Source organism: Cervus elaphus, chromosome 33 (assembly GCF_910594005.1).
Source record: "Cervus elaphus chromosome 33, mCerEla1.1, whole genome shotgun sequence".
NCBI lineage: Eukaryota > Metazoa > Chordata > Mammalia > Artiodactyla > Cervidae > Cervus > Cervus elaphus.
In genome coordinates this window covers 18,814,180-18,836,661 of record NC_057847.1, presented here as the reverse complement: position 1 = coordinate 18,836,661, position 22,482 = coordinate 18,814,180, and the positions used below count along the sequence as shown (strand labels likewise).

Below are 22,482 nucleotides of genomic sequence, written 5' to 3'. Positions count from 1 at the left end.
AGCCAATGCCCTAGACCTAGTCACCACCATTTTTAATATGCAAACTACATCAGCCTTTCCTCCAGCCCCCCTCTATTTACCCACTCTAGCCAGAATGATCTTTCTTAAGCATATGTTTGATCATACCTCTTCCCTACATAAACTCCATTGATGACTACTCACTGTCCACAGGGATAAATTCCAACCCCCAAACTGATATCCTACTATTAGAAATGGATTGATCATGTATATCCACAATTATTCAAGGGATAATAAAAAGAACTTTTCATCCATAATTCTCTCTTTCTAGCTGGATCTGATTTGTGAACATTTACGATCCAGATTTTTGTTAACATGTAAGTATAATTGGGAGGGAGTAATGCCTCAGCTGACTACCATCATTTTTAACAGTTTTATCAGATCACCTAGCTTTCTGCTGGGTGAAATCAGGAGCAATAGGAGGTATCTCCGTGGAAGGGAAGGCTTCAAATAGAGACATAAACAGCCAAAGGGAAACAATCAAAAGAAATTTGGTAAAAGTGTCAAAAGCTAAACACATGATCTCAGAAGGAGGGAAAAAAGTGACAATAAACCCTACATTCTTGACAACTCTGCCCAGGGTCAGACAGGAGGTAAAATTATCTGGTGACAAAGCACTCCCATGAGATCAAAGAGACCAAAGCTACATTCAGAGAAGTGTCTTTGACCATGATAATGATGATGAACATAACAAGGTCTAGGAGCTGTGTGACTAAAAAGATTGACTGAAGAAAATGGAATTTCCTGTCTTGAGCAAGTGAGATCAAGGGAATACATGATATCTGTTTTCAAACACCTCAAAGATTATACACACAAGATGGGACACACTTATTTATTTTGTACGGTGGCGCTAGTGGTAAAGAACCCGCCTGCCAATACAGGAGACATAAGAGACACGGGTTTGATCCTTGGGTCGGGAAGAGTCCCCTGAAGGAGAGCATGGCAACCCACTGCAGTATTCTTGCCTAGAGAATCCCCATGGACAGAGAAGCCCGGCGGGCTCCATCCACAGGGTCACAAAGAGTTGGACAGAACTGAAGCAAGTTAGCAGGCGCAAAAGATAAACGTCAACACGGAAAGTCACAAGGAGACAAACATCAGCTCACAAGTTCTTCTTGCAATTTACATTTCCCACAGACATTTGGCAAAGGGTCAAGTAGGTTTGCAATCCAGCTAATACTAGATTAGATTAGATTATTCAACACGCTAGGTGACTTTGGACTACCTCAGCCCAGAAGAAAGAGCACCTGTTAGTAAGTGAGGACAAAGGAGGTGCCTTTTTCTAATATGCAGAGGCACAGTGAACTCCACTTGAAAGCGTCCATCAGCGTTGTCCAGTAACAGCACGTGCTGACTCCACCTCATGATGCCCAGGCCAGGCTGTGGAATGCCCCAGGAGTGGCACTTCTTCCGCGAGGAGTGCCACACTCCTGCACGCCACCATAGGAGAGAAATTGAACTAGATGGCTTCCACCGTTCTTTCCAGTTTAATTTCTCGGCTGCCTTGATTTTTTAAATCTTATTGTTCTATGAGTGATCCTATGATGTCCAGATTCCTCTCACACCTTTAAGAGTGTAATTCTTAAAGTCTTCTCTGCTTTGAGAGGAAGAGAAAGAAATGGCATCATATGCCAGAATGGGCTTTCCACTCTTGCTCTTTGATTCATGTATCAAGTTATTAGGAATAAATAACTCTTTTTTTAAGGTTCTTCCAGTTCTTCTGATATGATTATTAGATACGATAGTGCATGGAAAGTAGCAGCAGAGGGGAGATGCTCCTTCAGCTCGACTATGTCAAAAGATGCTGATCTATATTTAGAAGGAGTTAGGCTTTCAGCACTAACCAAAATGAAATTAATATACTATTATTAATGTGGTGAGAATCTTTTTTTTTAAACTAGAAGTCTGTACATTTTGACACCCTTCAACCATTTCACCCCCACCACCAAACCTCTGGAAATCTGTTCTCTGTATCTACATGTTCTGGTTTGTTTGTTTGGGGGAATTTTTAAAAAATATTCAACATATAAGTGGGATCATATGGCTTTTGTCTTTCTCTGACTTATTTCACTTACCATAGTATCCTTAGGGTCCTCTTATATTTCCCCAAATGGCAAGATGTCCTTCTTTTCTATGGCTGGATAGTATTCTGTGGCATGGCATGTACATGTGTATGTGTATATACACACACACATATATATATATATGTATATGTATACACATATGTATATATATACACATATATGTATATGTATACACACATATACACATTTTCTGTATCCATTCATCAATTAATGAACACTTAGGCTGATTACATGTCTTGGCTATTGTAATGAAAATAAAATGTAATGAAAAGTAAAAACAAATATAAACAAATGGGAACCTAATTAAACCTAAAAGCTTTTTCATAGCAAAGAGAACTATAAACAAGATGAAAAGACAACCATCAGAATGGGACAAAATCTTTGCAAATGAAGCAACTGACAAGGGATTAATCTCCAAAATATACAAACAGCTCATGCAGCTTAATACCAAAAAAACAAAGAACTTGGTCAAAAAATGGGCAAAAGACCTAAACAGACATTTCTCCAAGAAGACATACAGATGGCCAACAGGCACATGAAAAGATATTCAGCATCACTAATTAGAGAAATGCACATCAAAACTATAGTGAGGTGTCACCTCACACTGGTCATCATAAAAATGTCTACAAACAATAAATGCTGGAGAGAGTGTGGAGAAAAGGGAACCCTCACACATTGTTGGTAGGAATGTAAGTTGATAAAGCTACTGTGGAGAACAGTACAGAGGTTCCTTAGAAAACTAACAACAAAACTACTATATGGCCCAGCAATCCCACTCCTGGGCATCTACCCAGAGAAAGCCATAATTCCAAAGGACACATGTGCCCCAGCGGTCCCTGCAGCACTATTTACAATAGCCAGAACATGGAAGTGACCTAAATGTCCATCAACAGAGGAATAGATAAAGATGTGATGCATATATACAATGGAATATTATTTATCCATAAAAAAGAACAAAATTGTGCCTTTTGAAGAGACCTGGATGGACCTAAAGACTATCATGGAGTGAAGAAAGTCAGAAAGAGAAAAATAAATATCGTATATTAATGCATATATGTGGGATCTACAAAGATGGTACAGATGAACCTTCTTGCAAAACACGAAGAGACACACGATACAGAGAAGAAATGTATGGACACCAAGGGGGGAAAGGGGAGTGGGATAAACTGGGAGACTGGCATTATACGCTTCTCTGTATAAAACAAATATTAATGAGAACCTACTGTATAGCACGGGGAACTCTATTCAGGGCTCTGTGGTGACCTAAATGAGAAGAAAATCCATAAAAGAGGGGTTATGTGGACCCATATAGCTGATTCACCTTGCCATACAGCAGAAGCTAACACAACATCCTAAAGCAACTATGTTTATGTTCCAATAAAATGTTTTTAAAGAAATAACACTGTAATGCATATGGGAGTACAGATATCTTTTGAGTTAGTGTTTTTGTTTCCTTTGGCTAAACACCCAGAAGTGTGGAATTGCTGGAGCATATGGTCTGCGTGTGTGTGTTCAGTCATGTCTGACTCTTTGTGACCCTATGAACTGTAGCCCACCAGGCTCCTCTGTCCATGGAATTTTTCAGGCAAGAATACTGGAGCTGGTTGCCATTTCCTGCTCCAGGGGATCTTCCCAATACAGGGATTGAACCTGCATCTTCTGCATTGGCAGGTGGATTCTTTACCACTGAGCCACCAGGGAAGCCCTTATGATGAATACATCTTGTTACAAGTTTTACATCATGCCTCATTATACAGCACTCTCTTAATGAATTCATCATCAGATAGACTTTATTATATAATTCATAGTCCTTTTGGAGTCAGTGGTACACAGAACATACGTTAAAACAATGGTCACACTGGACATGCAGAAAATTTGTACTCTTTCTGCTTTACTGTTTCATAAGAGATACTTTTTTAAAAGTGTAAGTTGAATCTTATTATTACATAATTTATGAAACTAAAATATGCTACATTATGACCATGTTTCTATAGCACTTTACAATATACAAGGTAGTTTTAAATATATAACCTTATTCAAACTACAAAATTATACAGTGAGATAGGCAGGATAAAATGTTTCAGATAACCACATGTTTAGTGTGTCTTTCACATAAAATAGGTAAACATTTTAAAAATATAAATATTAAGCTAATATAAATACCCAAATGGTTTCATAAGTAAAAGATGTAATTTTATAATTTTGCCTGCAGCAGCAGTATTAGGCAGCTAATAATTAGCCATTCTGCACAAATACATAAATAAATTCTAAATTTGCATTTATGTAATATTCTAATTTTATTTTATGTTAAATTAAATGTAATATTTGATAACATATAAATTTTAGGGCATAAAGCTTCTAGACATAATATTTTTCTCTCCAATACAATTATTAAGAAGGAGAGCACATTCCTATCATTTTCTCTACCTTAGTTCAAGCCTCGTAGGCTGGTTTTCTTTCCTCCAATGTCTCCCTCATGTTTTCTGATCTTTATCCTGATGACATAATCATCTTCGCTAAACTAAATTACAACACCGTGATAAAAATTGTGCAGCACCGCAGGATCAAGGCACAAACAGTAAACTCCCACTTGTAGCACTAAAGATTTATCCTTAATCTGGACTCAGACTTCCTCTTATGCGCCTTGTTGGGAGCCTTCCCAACTTCAGTTCAGGTGTCCTCAGCCTTTAGGAGAAGGGGGTCCCACTGCATCTCCTAGGAAGGGTCTTGCTGCTTAAGAAGGCGCTCCAGGTGCAGCATATGTAATACATTAGGACAGTCAAGTTAATCAGAAAAAGTTTTGGTTTTTTTTTTTTTAGAAAAAGTTTTAATCCTTGTTCAGGATTAAAACATGTTGAATCTCTCACATATGCACACCTCTTCTCATCCCACTAGATTTGAATAAAGAACCAAATTCACTGGCAACCATTGTACAATAATGGAAAGGACCATATTTAAGATGAAGCCAAGGTTCATGAAAGAAATACCAAAATACTATGGGCACAGCACACACAGGCATACCTATCCATCAAATCATGAGATGTAGGTTTTAAACCTTATTTACATGGTGAGATCCATCTCCCTTCTTTGCAGCTGAGCAAAGCCAGGTCAGTCTGGGCACCTTCCTCAGGAACTTATAACTGGGACTAGGAGATTCCAAGTTCATTCTGGCCTTGTATCCTGAGTAGGCGTATGCAACACTCTTTATCAATTAAAATTCACTACACATTTATATTATCTGTTAACTGTAAATAGAAGCTACCTAGAAGTAAAACCAGAAAAACTGAGGGTGTGATTCACAACAGCATCAACCCTCCTCACCTCATCCCCTTGGAAAAATAAGAGTCTCGAAGGAATCAAAGCAGCTCCCTGGTGGTCTAGCGGCTAGGATTCAGTGCTTTCACCGCCGCGGCTGGGGTTCAATTCCTGGTTAGGGAAATCTTTGGGCTTCCCTCATAGCTCATAGTTGGTAAAGAATCTGCCTGCAATGCAGGAGACCCGGGTTAGATTCCTGGGTTGGGAAGATCCTCTGGAGAAGGAAATGGCAACCCACTCCAGTATTCTCACCTGGAGAATCCCATGGATGAGGAGCCTGGCAGGCTACAGTCCATGGGATCACAAGAGTTGGACACACAACTTAGCAACTAAACCACCACTGCCAAGCAATCAAAGGAATTTGGTCACCAAATTTTAACAGCTGAAAATAATTTTAATATCTTCTTTCCATGAACTTCAGCATTAGCAAATTTCTGTTTCTCTGCGTACAAACCTAAGCACCTCTCTTGTTTTAGACAATGATTTTAAGCTTTGGCTTCTCCAAATTCATCTAAAATCAGCAGCTAAGTGCTGAGTTTTGACCCAACCAGCAGGGGTCAGAGTCAGAACAAAAACCACCTAATGAAGGATTTCATGGAAGACATCTAACATTTAAGTGAGCAAAAATCAATCACTGCTCAACTGCAGAGATAATGTGCAAATAGCATCTCAATGAAGATACTGAAACATGTGTAGCCCCCTTAAACATGATATCTAGTAACTTTTAAAGTCTGAAAAAGGTCTAAAGAGATAATAGTGATACTCTAATAAAAAATAATACAACTGAAACAAAATAATTGAATTATAATCCTGTAGCTGGCTGCAGTAAGTTATCAAAGCACATAACCAAGCTTTAGATATTACAACTAGCTTCCTAAATTTGACTCAAGAACAAACTCAAGGTTATCTTGCTTCCTTAAGTATGATTTCTTTTATAAAGGCGAAATTATGTTCTGAAAATACTTACTTGTTACATCAGTCTTTATTCCCGCAATCTTCAACAGTGGTTCAACCTTTTCATAATAGACCTGAGTAGCTTCTTTTTTGTGGCTTTGGGGGTTAAGGAGTATTTTTAATGACTTTGGTCTGTTTGAAAAACCTAAGAGGAAAATATGAAGACAGAAATTATAAACTCTCTGTCAGCACTTTTTTCTTTCCCTTTAAACCACACACTAAAGCAAGTTAGAATGTTATACACCTGTTTAATTAGTATTTGCTATTTTTATTTGAAATCCTGGCAAAAGCTTTCCTGAATACAGCATTATTTTCAAACATTTCACATTCCCTAGCAATGAAATAGGAATATCTCTCTTAAAGTTAAGTCCTGAGTTATAACGAAGCATTTTTAACCTGTGAAGGAAGGTGTGAATGAAAACAACTTTGTGAATAATATTAGATTATTTTTATGTATATTTACCAAATCACCAATAATAGTGAATATATCCAATGTTTCTTAAGCACCTGTTTCTGGGCGGGGTGGGGGCAGGGGAAACAATGGACTGTAACAAATAGGAAAGTCCATTTCCTCTCCTTGGATAAATATGCTCATTATTAGAATTGGGTATTCCAGTGACCCCAGGGCTAGCCAGGGCTGACCTGCTGGTGAGCTCAGGGTGGAGGATTCGGGGCTAAGTCAGGGCCAGCTCCAGAGCAATGCATGCTGGGAGCTAAAAAGAGGGCTTAGGTCAGAGTTCAAACCTGAAAGGGGGCCAGAGAGAAAGAACTCTTCCCTGGGGAACCAGAAAAGCAACGTCTCTCAGCAGGATCCGGGGATATGGTGCTGCCTCACAGTTGGAGCTGAGATTTGATACTACAATTTTCTGGGCTTGCAAGATGCTTATCACTTAGAGCCCAGTTGGAGCAGGTGCAAAGCAAATTTTCTGTTGTTAGGAAGGGGCAGGAGGGGACAGAGGAGCCAGAGGAAAGCTGACTACTATTTCCTTCTCGGTAAGCTGCTCTCACTGGGCCATGCTTCAAGGCTAGGAAAGCAGTTCCTAGCATCCATTTTTAATGAAACCGTTACAGAAGCCAAAAGAAAAATGCCCATTACGCTCACGTCAGTTTTTGTGCCTCCAGCAGAGACAATATTTTCTTACCATAATTGATATAATAAAAAATGTTCAACGAATCATATTGTTTGAATTCAGGGAGTCTTGGCTGAGGACCAGACAGGACGATGCTGAACTGAACTCCTTGTTCTTCTGTAATGGCTCTGGGCTCCTGTTTTGGTGAGAGGTCTCTGCCAATCTGCTAACTATCCAGTCTTGAAACCTCAAAGCCATGCTCAACTCCTTTTTCCCCCCTTTCAGTCAATTCCTACATTCAAATGAGTGCCAGGATTGTGTGGTGATAACTGTTTGCTTCCATGCCTCTGCCCTTCCGGGCCGTCTTTCTCTGACTACTCACAGGTGTCTTGCAGCATCCCGCTTCCTCTGCATCCTCAGACCTTCTAGCTCCCAGAAACCCTGGTTCAAAGCTCCAGGGCCTATCTCTGCCTGAGGAGCGCACCTGAACGCCTGAAAATGACATCCAGAACCTTCCCCAACCAACTCCAACCTATCCTCTCTCCTTCCTTTCACACAGATTCAAGAAATACTTACTGAGCATTTGTACTGAGTACTGGGAAGAGGGGAAGTGGTTCATATGTGGCTCATACTTCAAAGGGGGAAGACGTACCCACAAACAGAAACAGTACAAGACAGAACAGATCTGTTAACAGAGAGGCACAAGGTGCAGAGAGGAGGGGCTCGTTAGGATCTGAAAAAGAGCTTCCGGAGAAGGTAGCCTCTGAGTAAGGCTCTGGGCTCAGGCTGCTGCTTTCCACCACCTGCAATTCCCTCCCGCCTCACACCTCTCCCTCCCCCTTCCCAAACAGCAAAAGGAGGGCCAGGAAGAAAATAGGAAGGCGTGAGACCTGCACAGAAAATGCTAGAAGCAAACTTGGCGCAGAGGGTTTTCTGTTTCAGTCTGGCTTCCCCTTCATGATCTAGACCCACTGTATCACTTGCTGAGCACCAGGTCTGTCCAGTCTTCCTGCATTCAGCCTCCCTTTCCACTCCGCCTCATCTCCAATCCTGTGAAAGGGCGACCACTTATTCATAGCTCCCTTCAAATACCACTTCTTCACTGAAGCCTCTCCTGATCACCAACAGATTCACCTCTCAGGCTTCTTGCTCCTAGGTTATCTATCTTCTGTCCGTCTGTTATCTATTTTTTATATCATTTGTACAAAAATCTCAGATAAAAGACTCAGTGTCTCAGGATTTCCACTGGCCAAACCTGGGGCAACATAAAATGGAATAAAGACAGTAACATACCATACATACTATGGAGCACTATTTACAATCGCTAGAACATGGAAGCAACCTAGAGGTCCGTCAACAGATCAATGGATAAAGAAGTTGTGGTACATTTACACAATGGAATATTACTCAGCCATAAAAAGGAACACATTTGAGTCAGTTCTAATGAGGTAGATGAATCTAGAGCCTATTATACAGAGTGAAGTAAGTTAGAAAGAGAAAGATAAACATTGTATACTAACGCATATATACAGAATCTAGAAAGATGGTACCGAAGAATTTATTTACAGGGCAGCAATGGAGAAACAGACATAGAGAACAGACTTATGGACATGGGGAGAGGGGAGGAGAGGGTGAGGTGTATGGAGAGAGAAACATGGAAACTCACATTACCATATGTAAAATAGATAGCCAACAGGAATTTGCTGTATGTCTCAGGAAACTCAAACAGGGGCTGTGTATTAACCTGGAGGGGTTGGGTGGGGAGGGAGACAGGAAGCAGGTTCAAGTGGCAGAGGATATATGTATACCTATAGCTGATTCATGTTGAGTTTTGACAGAAAACAACAAAATTCTTAAAAGCAATTATCCTTCAATTAAAAAAATAAATAAATTTAAATTAAAAAAAACTCTAGGAGCCACGTTTCTTTAAAAAAAAAACACCACTAAATACACACACAAAGAAAGAAGGAAAAACTGACTTATAGAAGAAAAACAATAAATACAGAAAAATTAAAGAGTTAGAAAATCAATATTTTTGATCATTATAATAATGATGGATCTAAGCAAGAATTGGAGTAGGCAACGGCAACCCACTCTAGTACTCTTGCCTGGAGAATCCCATGGATGGAGGAGCCTGGTAGGCTACAGTCCATGGGGTCGCTAAGAGTCGGACATGACTGAGAGACTTCCCTTTCACTTTTCACTTTCACGCATTGGAGAAGGAAATGGCAGCCCACTCCAGTGTTCTTGCCTGGAGAATCCCAGGGACAGAGGAGCCTGTTGGGCTGCCGTCTACGGGGTCACACAGAGTTGGACACAACTGACATGACTTAGCAGCAGCAAGCAAGAATCAGCAATGGATGCTAAAATCATCAGTGATGACAGTCAGTTGGGGAACAAAGTATTTACTTATTATTAAACTCTGTCCCTCCCTATTCTTCTTTTTTTTTTTTTTTTTAATTTTTTTATTAGTTGGAGGCTAATTACTTCACAACATTTCAGTGGGTTTTGTCATACATTGATATGAATCAGCCATAGATTTACACTTATTCCCCATCCCGATCCCCCCTCCCACCTCCCTCTTCACCCGACTCCTCTGGGTCTTCCCAGTGCACCAGGCCGGAGCACTTGTCTCATGCATCCCACCTGGGCTGGTGATCTGTTTCACCATAGATAGTATACATGCTGTTCTTTTGAAACATCCCACCCTCACATTCTCCCACAGAGTTCAAAAGTCTGTTCTGTATTTCTGTGTCTCTTTTTCTGTTTTGCATATAGGGTTATCATTACCATCTTTCTAAATTCCATATATATGTGTTAGTATGCTGTAATGTTCTTTATCTTTCTGGCTTACTTCACTCTGTATAATGGGCTCCAGTTTCATCCATCTCATTAGGACTGATTCAAATGAATTCTTTTTGACAGCTGAGTAATATTCCATGGTGTATATGTACCACAGCTTCCTTATCCATTCATCTGCTGATGGGCATCTAGGTTGCTTCCATGTCCTGGCTATTATAAACAGTGCTGCAATGAACATTGGGGTGCACGTGTCTCTTTCAGATCTGGTTTCCTCAGTGTGTATGCCCAAAAGTGGGATTGCTGGGTCATATGGCAGTTCTATTTCCAGTTTTTTAAGGAATCTCCACACTGTTTTCCATAGTGGCTGTACTAGTTTGCATTCCCACCAACAGTGTAAGAGGGTTCCCTTTTCTCCACACCCTCTCCAGCATTTATTGCTTGTAGTCTTTTGGATAGCAGCCATCCTGACTGGCGTGTAATGGTACCTCATTGTGGTTTTGATTTGCATTTCTCTAATAATGAGTGATGTTGAGCACCTTTTCATGTGTTTGTTAGCCATCATTATCTCAATAGATGCAGAGAAAGCCTTTGACAAAATTCAACACTCATTTATGATTAAAACTCTCCAAAAAGCAGGAATAGAAGGAACATACCTCAACATTATAAAAGCCATATATGACAAACCCACAGCAAGCATCACCCTCAATGGTGAAAAATTGAAAGCATTCCCCCTGAAATCAGGAACAAGACAAGGGTGCCCACTGTCACCACTACTGTTCAACATAGTGTTGGAAGTTCTGGCCACAGCAATCAGAGCAGAAAAAGAAGTAAAAGGAATCCAGATAGGAAAAGAAGAAGTGAAACTCTCACTGTTTGCAGATGACATGATCCTCTACATAGAAAACCCTAAAGACTCTACCAGAAAATTACTAGAACTAATCAATGAATATAGTAAAGTTGCAGGATATAAAATTAACACACAGAAATCCCTTGCATTCCTATATACTAACAATGAAAAAACAGAAAGAGAAATTAAGGAAACAATACCATTCACCATTGCAACAAAAAGAATAAAATACTTAGGAGTATATCTACCTATTCTTCTATTTACAGAAGATAAAAAGGATATTTACAGTAGGGAAAACTGGCAGACACCTCCCCAGTCAAGCAATCAAAGCTAACAACACTCTGAGTGATACAGACAGACACACGTGTCTCATGTACGCCATGCCCAGCACTAAGACACGCAACTTCTGTGGGACTGCTGCCCCGAGTGCATAATGTGGACCTGATATGAGGAAACACTCAAACCCAAGTGGAAGGGTATTCTCAAAGTACCCGCCTTAGACTTCTCAACGCCGTCAAGACAAAAGCTGAGGAACTGTTCCAGATTAAAGGAGACTGAAGAGACAACAACAAAATGAGGTATGTGATTCTGGATCAGGTCAAAACAAGACTGCCATGGGCAGTATTAGCGTCCTTTAATGAGGAAGGGCTAAGCAGATTAATCTAAGGCTCACTTTTATTAAAACATGACAAGGACTAGGAACTTGTTCTCAACCCCAGACAGTCCAGACTAAGATCTAGTTAAATTTTCCCTTACCTGGTAAGTTTGTTAGAATACTCGCATTTCTCCAGCAGTAACAGACCCAGGAAGAAAGGTGTCTAAGCACCAGATGGAGTCCCCAAATGCTGTCATACAAACCAACTTTTATTCCCCCCTCTTCCTAGATCATGACTGTGAAGGGATAAACATTCATGGAAATGAAAAACAGTCATTTTGGCTTGTGAGGATAAGCACATTCTAGCTGAAGGTTTGCAGACTTTAAATGTAAATGTATGGAAGTGCACACTCTACATCCCATCCAATCTCTGTGACACAAACCTAAGGCAGGAAAGGGGCTAAAATTATTTTTAAAGACTTTCTAAAAGGATTTAAGCAAAATAAGTTTATTTTAAGCCTCAGTTAACAACAGTAATGAAAGCTAAATTAATCAGAAATGTCCTTAGGCATTCTGGGTCAATCAAGGGGTTTTTAAATACATGTCAACAAAGCCAAATTTTTTTTTAAACCAGAGCATGTATTCGTTTTCTCATTTCTCTTTTTCTTTTAGATGAATTTAACATGATGACTATGAAGCTAAAGTCTAAGTATACATGAATTAGGTAGCAATTTGATGTCAAAATTTGGAAATCAGAATGGAGATTTCTACCCAATAAAGTAGGACTTTTTAAATGTCTTTAATTAAGTGGAATAAAGAGATATAGCTAAAAAAGCCCCAACCGTCTCTCCATCCACGCTCCTTCCTCAAGCTTCCTCCTATTCCATTCATTTTCTTGAATTCCTATGTGCCTTCTGCCACAGTGCCCATGAACCTGCTCTCCCCATGCTACCCACCTACACCGTCTGTTACCGTAGCTACTTTGCCCAGTTAACCTCCTCTTCTCTTGTTTTGACCTCGCCTCAGTTATTGCTTTCTAGGGAAAGCAGGAAAGGCTATCATGACCTCCTTGGCTTTATGACTTCAGCTAGGTCATTTCCCCCTTATCATTTACTCTCACGAATCCATGTACTTCCCAATCTTGACTGGTACACACCACTGTAACTTTACATCTATTTATTAGTTAATCTTCCATATTAGACTGGAAACTCTCTTGGTTTTCCTCCAAGATTTTGCTCATGAAGAATCATTCCACAGGGCAAAATAAAATGGTGTCTGGAGTAGAAGAGAGTAGGGGACGGTGTCAGGCCAGCGGGTACACAGAGAGCGCTTTAGAGGGATGAAAGTCTAGCTGATGAAGGACTTCAGGCAGCAATGCCATGTTCAAAAGATAAAAACTGTGTGCCATAGTTAAGACTGAGAGCAGAGAGGTGTTGAGAGGAATCTTACCCCAAACACATAGAGCTCTATGGATTCTGTCCTTTCTCCAGTCACAGCCAAAGTCAGGGAAGAAGTCAAGCTGCTACAGGTGTTCCAAAGCCTCTTTCCCGCTGAGTTAACCACCCAGTGTTGGAGTCTGAATCCAGGTCTAAGGCACTTGGTGACACTCTTCACCAAATGACCTCAATACAAATGTCTCTGTATTTGAGAACCGCACACACAGTAGTTTTCTGTACAGATTAAAATACACACACTGTCCTCTGAGAATTCAAAATCTCATCAGTCAGTTCATTCCCTGACACCCAGTTCCCTTCCTGAGAGACGACTACTGGCATCATTGAGAATCTACTCAGCGCACATATGAAAATGTATGTGAGTGCCATCTTAGTTTATCCAGAGCTGCCTAGTTTTCTTCGTATGAACCTCAATTTAATTAACTAGTCCCTGGGGATAGGTATGCAGGTTGTTTCCAGTCTTCCTTTACTGCAAATAATGCTGCAATAAATGTCATTTTGCATCTATTTACGGAAAACTGCAGATCAAACTTCTAGAAAGAGAATCACTAGATCAAAGTATATGTACCCTTGAGAGTGTATACTGCCAAATTACTTGCCGTTGAAACAATTCAGAGTTGTGACCAAAAAAAAGTAAATGCTAAAGTAAAAGTAATTGATCTTAAACCTTGGCTCCTCCATTTGCCAAACTGTGTGACTTTGGGTTATTGTCTAACTTTTCTGTTCTTCAGTTTCCTCATCTGTAATAGGGGCTAATAAGAGTACCATTCACAAAAGGTACATGTGATGATTAAATAAGTAAGTATAAAGTACTTATGAAAGTGCATGGCACACAGTATTCAGTTTACCTATTATTTTTACTATCAACTTACACCACTAGGAACTAGGAGTGTCTGTTTTCTTACACCCTTGTAAACCTTGCATATTTTCAAATTTTTTGATCTTTGATAATGTGAAGGATAAAAAACTGCACATCACTCTAATTTCAATTTACATTTCTTATTATAAGGGGGAGTTGAGAAACATTGAAAATGTTTAACAGTTGCTTTTATTTTTTCATGAGCTATCAGTTTATATCATTAGCCTATCTTTAAAAATAATATTTGTATTCTTTGTCATGTTAATTATAGTAGTGCTCCATACAGTAAGAAAAATCAACCTTTTGTTAGATGAATTACAAATATTTTCCCCAGTGTGTCATTTAGTGATTTTCATTTTATTTATGCTGTTTTCATTTTTATGTGCCTGTAGTTGAATATATCACTTCTTTTATACCTTCTGGTTTTTGTGTCATATTTAAAAACTTTCTTTGTGACAAAAAAAATCCCCTGTATCTTTCTAATAATTTGATGGTCTCAATTTCATATTTTATGAGAGCTGACCTTAACTTTTTTCCAGATTGCTATCTATCTGTCTCAACATCATTCATGACATAATCCATCTTTCTCCCACAGATTTCAAATGCCACTTTATATATATTAGGTCTCTGGATGTGTTTGAATCTAAGTGTCTTGTCTGAGATCTATCGACTTATTCTTGTCAGTATCATAACATTTTAAATATCATAGTTTCATAACATGACTTAATAACTGGTACAGTTGGTCTCTCTTTACTACTTTTAAGAATTTCCATGTCTATTTTTACACATGATCTTTAAAATCAGTTTGTCTAGTATGGAAAAACTCTACTGGCATTTTATTGCGATTATATTAAATATAAATTCTCTTAAGGACAATAACACTTTTATGAGATTCAGTCTTTCTTTACAGAAACAAGGTATGCTTTTCCATTTTAAGCTTTCTGTGTCCCTCAGGACCATGTTAAATGCTTGTCAGACGAATGCTGAACAAGTCTACGTTTTTCATCTTTTTTCCTACTGCCATCAGTATGTGTTCCACTCTATCTCCTCACTGAATATTAACAGCAAATATCAAAACCATTTATTTCTACACCTAGCACTTAATTTTCTCATTGTTCATCATAGATTTCCTTTTATCCTCTTGGATTTTCCAGGTTGATAGTAATTTCACCTTCAAATGATGGTAATTTCACTTTTCCCTTTCCAATTGGCATACAAATTCATGTTTTTTCTCTATTCTTCTTGCACTGGTTGGTTTCACCAGAAGAATGTGACCAACAGTGCTGATGACGAATATTCTCGTTAGTTCCAGAGCTCGATGGGATTCCTTCACAAATTTCTCCATGTAGGCTTTAAAATGAGATGTACACTCATTATCAGAGAAATGCAAATCCAAACCACAATGAGGTATTATCTCATGCCAGTCAGAAGAGCTGTCATCAAAAAGCCTACAAACAATAAATGCTGGAGAGGGTGTGGAGAAAAGGGAACCCTCTTACACTGTTGGTGGGAATGCAAACTGGTACAGCCACTATGGAGAACAGTGTGGAGATTCCTTAAAAAACTGGGACTAGAACTGCCATATGACCCAGCAATTCTACTGCTGGGCATACACACTGAGGAAACCAGAACTGAAAGAGACACATGTATCCCAGTGTTCACTATAGCACTGTTTACAATAGCTAGGACATGAAAGCAGCTTAGATGTCCATCAGTAGATGAATGGATGAAGAAGTTGTGGTACACATACACAACAGAATATTACTCAGCTATGAAAAGGAACACATTAGAGTCAATTTTAATGAGGCAGACAAAACTGGAGCCTATCATACAGTGTGAAGTAAGTCAGAAAGACAAATACTGTATATTAACACATATACATAGAACTTGGAAAGATGGTAACTGATCCCACATGCAGGGCAGCAAAGGAGACACAGATGTAAAGAACAGAGTTTTGGACTCTGTGGGAGAAGGCGAGGGTGGGATGATTTGAGTGAATAGCATTGGAACATAAACATTACCATATGTAAAAGAGATAACCAGTGTGAGTTTGATGTATGATGCAAGGCACCCAAAGCCACTGTTCTGTGATAACCTGGAGGGATAAGATGGGGAAGGAGATAGGATAGGGTTCAGGATGGATGGGACACATGTATAGCTATAGCTGATTCAGGTTGATGCATGGCAAAAATCATCAAAATATTGTAAAGTAATTATCCTTCAATTAAAATAAATTTAAAATAAAATACAATGAGATGTGGTGGTAAAGAATCCACCTGTAATGAAGGAGACCTGGGTTTGATCCCTGGGTTGGGAAGATCCCCTGGAGGAGGGCATGGCAACCCACTCCAATATTCTTGCCTGGAGAATCCCCATGGACAGAGGAGTCTGGCAAGCTACAGCCCATGGGATCAGAAAGAGTCGGACACGACTGAGTGACTAAGCACATATTTATCCTGCTCATAACATAGCCATCTCTCCTTATTTTATTAAGGGTTGCTTGACACTCATAAATAAAAGCAATCTATACTTTTCCTGTTTGGGACTTTATTGTCAGATGTTGGTATTAATTCCATGCAAGCTCTATAAATAAATCTGGGAGTTTTCATTCTTTTCCTGTGCTCCAGAGTAGTTTAAATAATATTGAAGTTTCTTGTTCCTTAAAGGTATGGTTCATAGTCATCTGAAAATGTCAGAGTTGGTGGGGGTTTTTTTGGTTTTTTTTTAGAAGTAACAAAAAATTTTCTACTTCTTTGGTTGTAATTCACTTGTTTACATTTTCTATGCCTCCTGAAGTCAGTTTGGCCATTTTTATTTTCCTGGACTATGTGTTTATTCATTTCATCCTGCTCCTAAGTGGCAGTCCAGGTTGCCTGCCAGTTTCCAGATGTGGTCCTCCTATGGAGTAGCAGAAACAACACTATTTCCCCCTGATAATCAGAACTGATCACCTCTGCAGCAAAGCAACTGCACTATTATTATTTTTTCATTTGCTGGTTCAGTCATATGGTTCAATGACATGACCAGGTAGTTTCAATGTCCAGTTCAATTGAACCATTATCATTTTCCCATATAAACTGAAACCTCTAAATCAGCAGAGTTCAAAGTCATAGAGGCCAGAAGCAAAAAATACTATCAGTGGGAAACAAAAGGTGAAGAAAAGAGATGACACTTACCTTCACTCATTCACTGGTCCATAGCCCTATGTATTCTGTTTATGGAACTAAAAACTGCTTTACTATCACAAGATTTAGTCTCCCAAGTGGAAGACAATATAATAAAATAGGAAATGTGGTAAGACTGGTGAATTCCACACTGCTCAGTCAATTGATTTACTTTTCTTGATGCGAATGAGCCCCGTGATCAAAAGCAGTATTGTATAAGGTGTAAATTCACTGAACAAGGTATTTAGGAGAGTCACCAATGGTAGTACTGGCAGAAACATGGTGGACAATAAATCCAAATCCATACCAAATGTAAGCACTGGTAGCAATGAGGCCAAGACACTGACCTTTCACAAAAGAAAGGATTCAATGTATCAGTCTCCCATCAAGTGGTTGAGTGGTTGCTCCCGGATGTCCAGGGCTCAAGGCTGATCTGTCTGCAAGTAGAGTACTCAAAAAAATGGCGATAATCAAATCAGCCTTAGTGAATATACGTGCTTATTGCTAAACCCCTATATTTTCCCCCTTCCTGCCTTAAGGTCACTTTGTTTATATGTTCATTGTGCAAGCCTAGATGTGCTCTGAAAAGATGCTGAATGGAGCATCTTGCCTATCTGGTTATTTCCTCTTCTAGAATAAATTTTCTTTGGTAAGCATTTACAAATGCTTACATTTACAAATGTTTTATTTACATAAAACATAAATCTCATATCTGTTCTTATTCTGTGAAAGTCATTCATACACTTTTGCTTTATACATCTGTCACCAACCTTGCAAATTTTTACTTCCAACTATTTGGCCAAGCTCTTAACCACTGATCATGCATTGAGACATGTTAATCTCTCTGGCCATCACTCCATAACAACTTATATCAACCCAAGTTCTGACCACCAGAAGGATCTCCCATCCCTACTACCTTTTAAGAACACTTTCAGATGGGGTTGTAACACTTCAGGAGGTCACTTCTATTATACCATGCACAGCTGTCTCTGAACTGTCTCTGAACATTTATTTCCCTTAGTCAACTGGTCAGAGAAAACATCTCACGAGGCCAAATATGTGGGGTGGGGGAGGAATGAGGAAAGCAAAGCAGCAACAGCTATAGGCCACCAGCATAGTCGATGCACTAGAACCTTCTCCTCTAGCCTTTTAATAACACTGTCTGTACAAAACAGCTTTCTATTTAAAATAGCTAGAGTATTTTTGTTTTGAATCAATTGAACTTTGAGCAATACAAACGTTTACTAGACATCTCAAGTTAAATGCTTTCAAAACTAAAATTCTGCGTTTTCCCATCAAACCTGGTCTTTCCACCCACCATCTTCCCCTTCTCACTAAATAACAACTTTGTCCTTCCAATTGCTCCAGTCAGAAACTTCACTTTACTTTGAATAACTACTTAAGGATTTATCCCGCCTGTCTAATAAGCACTATGTGCTACGCTGTGCTTAGTCGCTCAGTCGTGTCTGACTCTGTGTGACCCCATGAACTGTGGCCTGCCAGGCTCCTCTGTCCATGGGATTCTCCAGGAAAGAATACTGGAGTGGGTTGCCAGGCCCTCCTCTAGTGGATTTTCCCAACCCAGGTCTCCTGCATTACAGGCGGATTCTTTACCATCTGAGCTACCAGGGAAGCCCAAGAATACTGGAGTGGGTAGCCTATCCCTTCTCCAGGAGAACTTCCCAATCCAGGAATAAAACTGGGGTCTCCTACATTGCAGGCAGTTTACTCACCAGTTGAGCTACCCAGGAAGCCCAATATGCACTATACTTCCCATTAACCAAATAGTACCAGTTGGGAGAAGCAACATCATTTTTAAAAAAGAAGAGCACTCCTTTAGGAAGAATGATTGAATTAGAAAATCTCTATGATCTACTCCTAGTTAAATAATCAGTTCAGGCAAGGATAATCAACACATGTTAAAATCATTAGATGAAATATTTACTGAAGACTAGACATTCCCTTGGTCCCTGAGTATCACTCAACGAATTATCTACTAGTTTCAAATAGAGACATTACAACAGAGGGATCAAGCTTTCACCTCCTTGGTGAAATCTTAGCCTTGGGAAGTCATCTTGGCCTCTAATAGTGGGAAGTCAGACATTCTGTACCACCTGAGATGATAAAATATGAAGTACACATATCATTTATGAAGTATTCTTGCCCCAAATTTACAACATAAATCTAATTAAGTCTTTAGATTGAAAATCCAGCTTATAGTAAATACAGGGAATAAAAGAACACGTTAAATGATGCCCCCAAGAACAATCAGATGGGGCCTAACAGTACTACTCAAAGTCTGTGATCTCCAAAACGACACCCCGGCATCCCCCAACAGCTCATTAGAAAGGCCCACACCAGAACCACTAAATCAGAATTTCTGGGAATAAGGACCAGTCATCTGTATTTAAATGGGCTAAGAGTTTCTAAGAGAATAAAAAAGATGAGGAGGGCATGTTGTAGTGTTATAGTTTAAATGTATTTAATAGATTGGACACTGGCTGGTACATATCAGCGATAACAGACATTTTGGAAAGTGGCAGAAATTTCAATGTGGACCAGGTATTAGATGATAATAAACACAACTATTGCTCATTCATTTGGTAGGATAATGATATTTTGCTATTTGTAGAATTTTTGTTAGAGATGCTTACTGAACTATTTCTGAGGAAAATACCCCCCATGTAATTACCATGGAAGAACTGTACAAACAAGATCTCAATGATCTGGATAACCATGATGGTGTCATCTCCCATTCCAAGTGAGACACTCTGCAGTGTGAAATCAAATGGGCCTTACGAAGCACTGCTGCCAATAAAGCCAGTGGAGGTGATGGAATTCCAGCAGGGCTATTTAAAATCCTAAAAGATGATGCTATTCAAGTCCTGCATTCAATATGTCAGCAAATTAGGAAAACCCAGTCAGACACAACTAGGCAAATGAACAACAACAACAATCAAAATTACCCATGATATTTATAATTTACTTTAAAACACATAGACAGTTGTATAAAGTAAATGAATGGATACCAAGGTGGGGAAGTGAGAGAGGGGAATGGACAGGGAGATTGGGATTGACATATATACACTACTGCTGCTGCTGCTAAGTCGCTTCAGTCGTGTCTGACTCTGTGCGACCCCATAGACGGCAGCCCACCAGGCTCCCCCGTCCCTGGGATTCTCCAGGCAAGAACACTGGAGTGGGTTGCCATTTCCTTCTCCAATGCGTGAAAGTGAAAAGTGAAAGTCAAGTCGCTCAGTCGCATCCGACTCTTAGTGACCCCATGGACTGCAGCCCACCAGGCTCCTCCATCCATGGGATTTTCCAGGCAAGAGGACTGGAGTGGGGCGCCATTGCCTTTTCCATATATACACTACTGTGTATTAAATACATCACTAATGAGAACCTACTGTATAGCACAGGGCACTCTACGCGATGCTCTGTGGTGACCTAAATAGAAAGAAAATCCAGAAAGGAGCGGATGTATGTATATAACTGATTCACTCTGCCATAGAGCAGAAACTAATACAGCATGGTAAAGTGACTACACACCAATTAAAAAAAGCAACTATGCTCCAATATAAAATAAAAAACACCGACAGAACAAAATGTTTGAAGCCACTATAGAAAAATGTTAAGTACGGAATCTAGGTAACAAAAATACAGAAAATATAAAAACATTATAATGGGCACCTATATGTTTGAAATTTTTTCATAAGAGTAAAAAATAGATCTTAGCATCATCTTCAACTTTTTTCAATATCCACCAAGTCAGTAACTCCAGCCAGATCTGTCTTCAAAAATACATCAAAAGACTGACCACTTCAAACCACCTCTCCCACGCCTAACCTGATTTAAGCCATCTCTTGCCTGGATTATACCAATTCCTACTTAACGGGTCTCCTGCTGCAATCTTTTCACCCACTCACACAATCTACTATCTACTTGGCAGCCAGAATATATATTTTGAAAGTAAATCAGATCATGTCACTCCTCTGCTTAAAACTCCCAGATGGCCCCTAATTTTCTAAGGAGAAAAGTCAAAAACCATACAAACCTTACAAGGTCCTTCATGCATTACCTCCAGCCCGCTCTGTGACTTCATTTCCAATTACTCTGCTCCCTGAATCTACTCTGCAAATGCCTTTCTTGCCCAGCATTTTGCCCTTACTATTTCCTCTGCTTAGAATTACTTCTATATCCAAATGGCTCCCACGACTTTCAGCTTTCTTCCAAAACTTCATAGCCCATGAAGTCTCCCTTAACCACCTGTGAACAACAGCAAATACTTTCATCCCATTTGACATCACAGAAATACACTTATTTTTTCAATTCCCTTTTCTTAGCAATTACATATTTGTGTCCCCCCAAAATTTATATGTTGATATCCTAATCCCCAATGTGAGGTATTAGGAGGTGAGGCCTCTGGGAGGTAGTTAGGTGATAAGGACTGAGCCCTTATGAATGGGATCAGTGCTTTTATAAAAGAGACCCCAGAGGGCTCTAGCTTTCTTTCTGCCCTGTAAAGACATGAGAGCTCTCGCCAGACCCTGAACATGCTGGCACCCTGAGCTCAGACTTGAAGCCTCCAAGACTGTGAGAAATAAATTTCTGTTATTTATAAGCCACCCTCTCTATGGTACTTTGTTATACCATCCCAAACAGACTAAGACACTCCACTAACACTGGAATATAAGCTGTGTGTGTGTGTTCAGGCGCTTAGCCATGTCTAACACTGCAACCCTATGGACTGTAGCCTGCCAGGTTTCCACGGGATTTTCAAGGCAAGAATACTGGAGTGGGTTGCCATTTTCTCCTTCAAGGGAATCTTCCCAACCCAGGAACTGAACCCAAGTCTCCTGCATGTCCTGTATTGCAGGCAGATTCTTTACCACTGGGGAAGCCCAGAATACAAGCTACTTGAGTTCAAAGACTTCGTGGTTCTGCTCTTTGCTATATTACTAGCCCTTGGAATAGTATCTGGCATACAATAGATGCCATATTGTGTGTGTGTGTGTGTGTGTATTCTTTTAAAAAATAAACTAAAAGTTAAAAATAAATTATAAAACTGTAATTCCAATTGTATTAAAGAAAAAATCAACCCTGCAAAAAACAATCATGCAAGCAAAAAGCCTTTCTTTTAAAATTGCTGTGTTATAAAAGAAGTCCAGCAATGTAACCACTTACATTAATTCCTAAAATAAAACAAAAAGACTAAGGCAAATACTTCACAAAGAACCAAAGATTTATCAGAAGTAGGTTTTGCAATAGGCACTTATATCCTTTGAAAGAGACATTTAGCATGAAAAAATCTAACAAC

At 39.5% G+C, this 22,482-nt stretch overlaps 1 protein-coding gene across 1 annotated transcript in view; it reads right to left on the bottom strand.

Annotated features, from left to right (window-relative positions):
- The window catches only part of CERKL (ceramide kinase like), a 128,718-nt gene that overhangs the window by 25,433 nt on the left and 80,803 nt on the right, over positions 1–22,482 (bottom strand). The window contains exon 3 of the mRNA XM_043894058.1: positions 6,385–6,516. Coding sequence (XP_043749993.1) covers positions 6,385–6,516 — 132 coding nt within the window. The remainder of the gene's footprint in view (positions 1–6,384; positions 6,517–22,482) is intronic.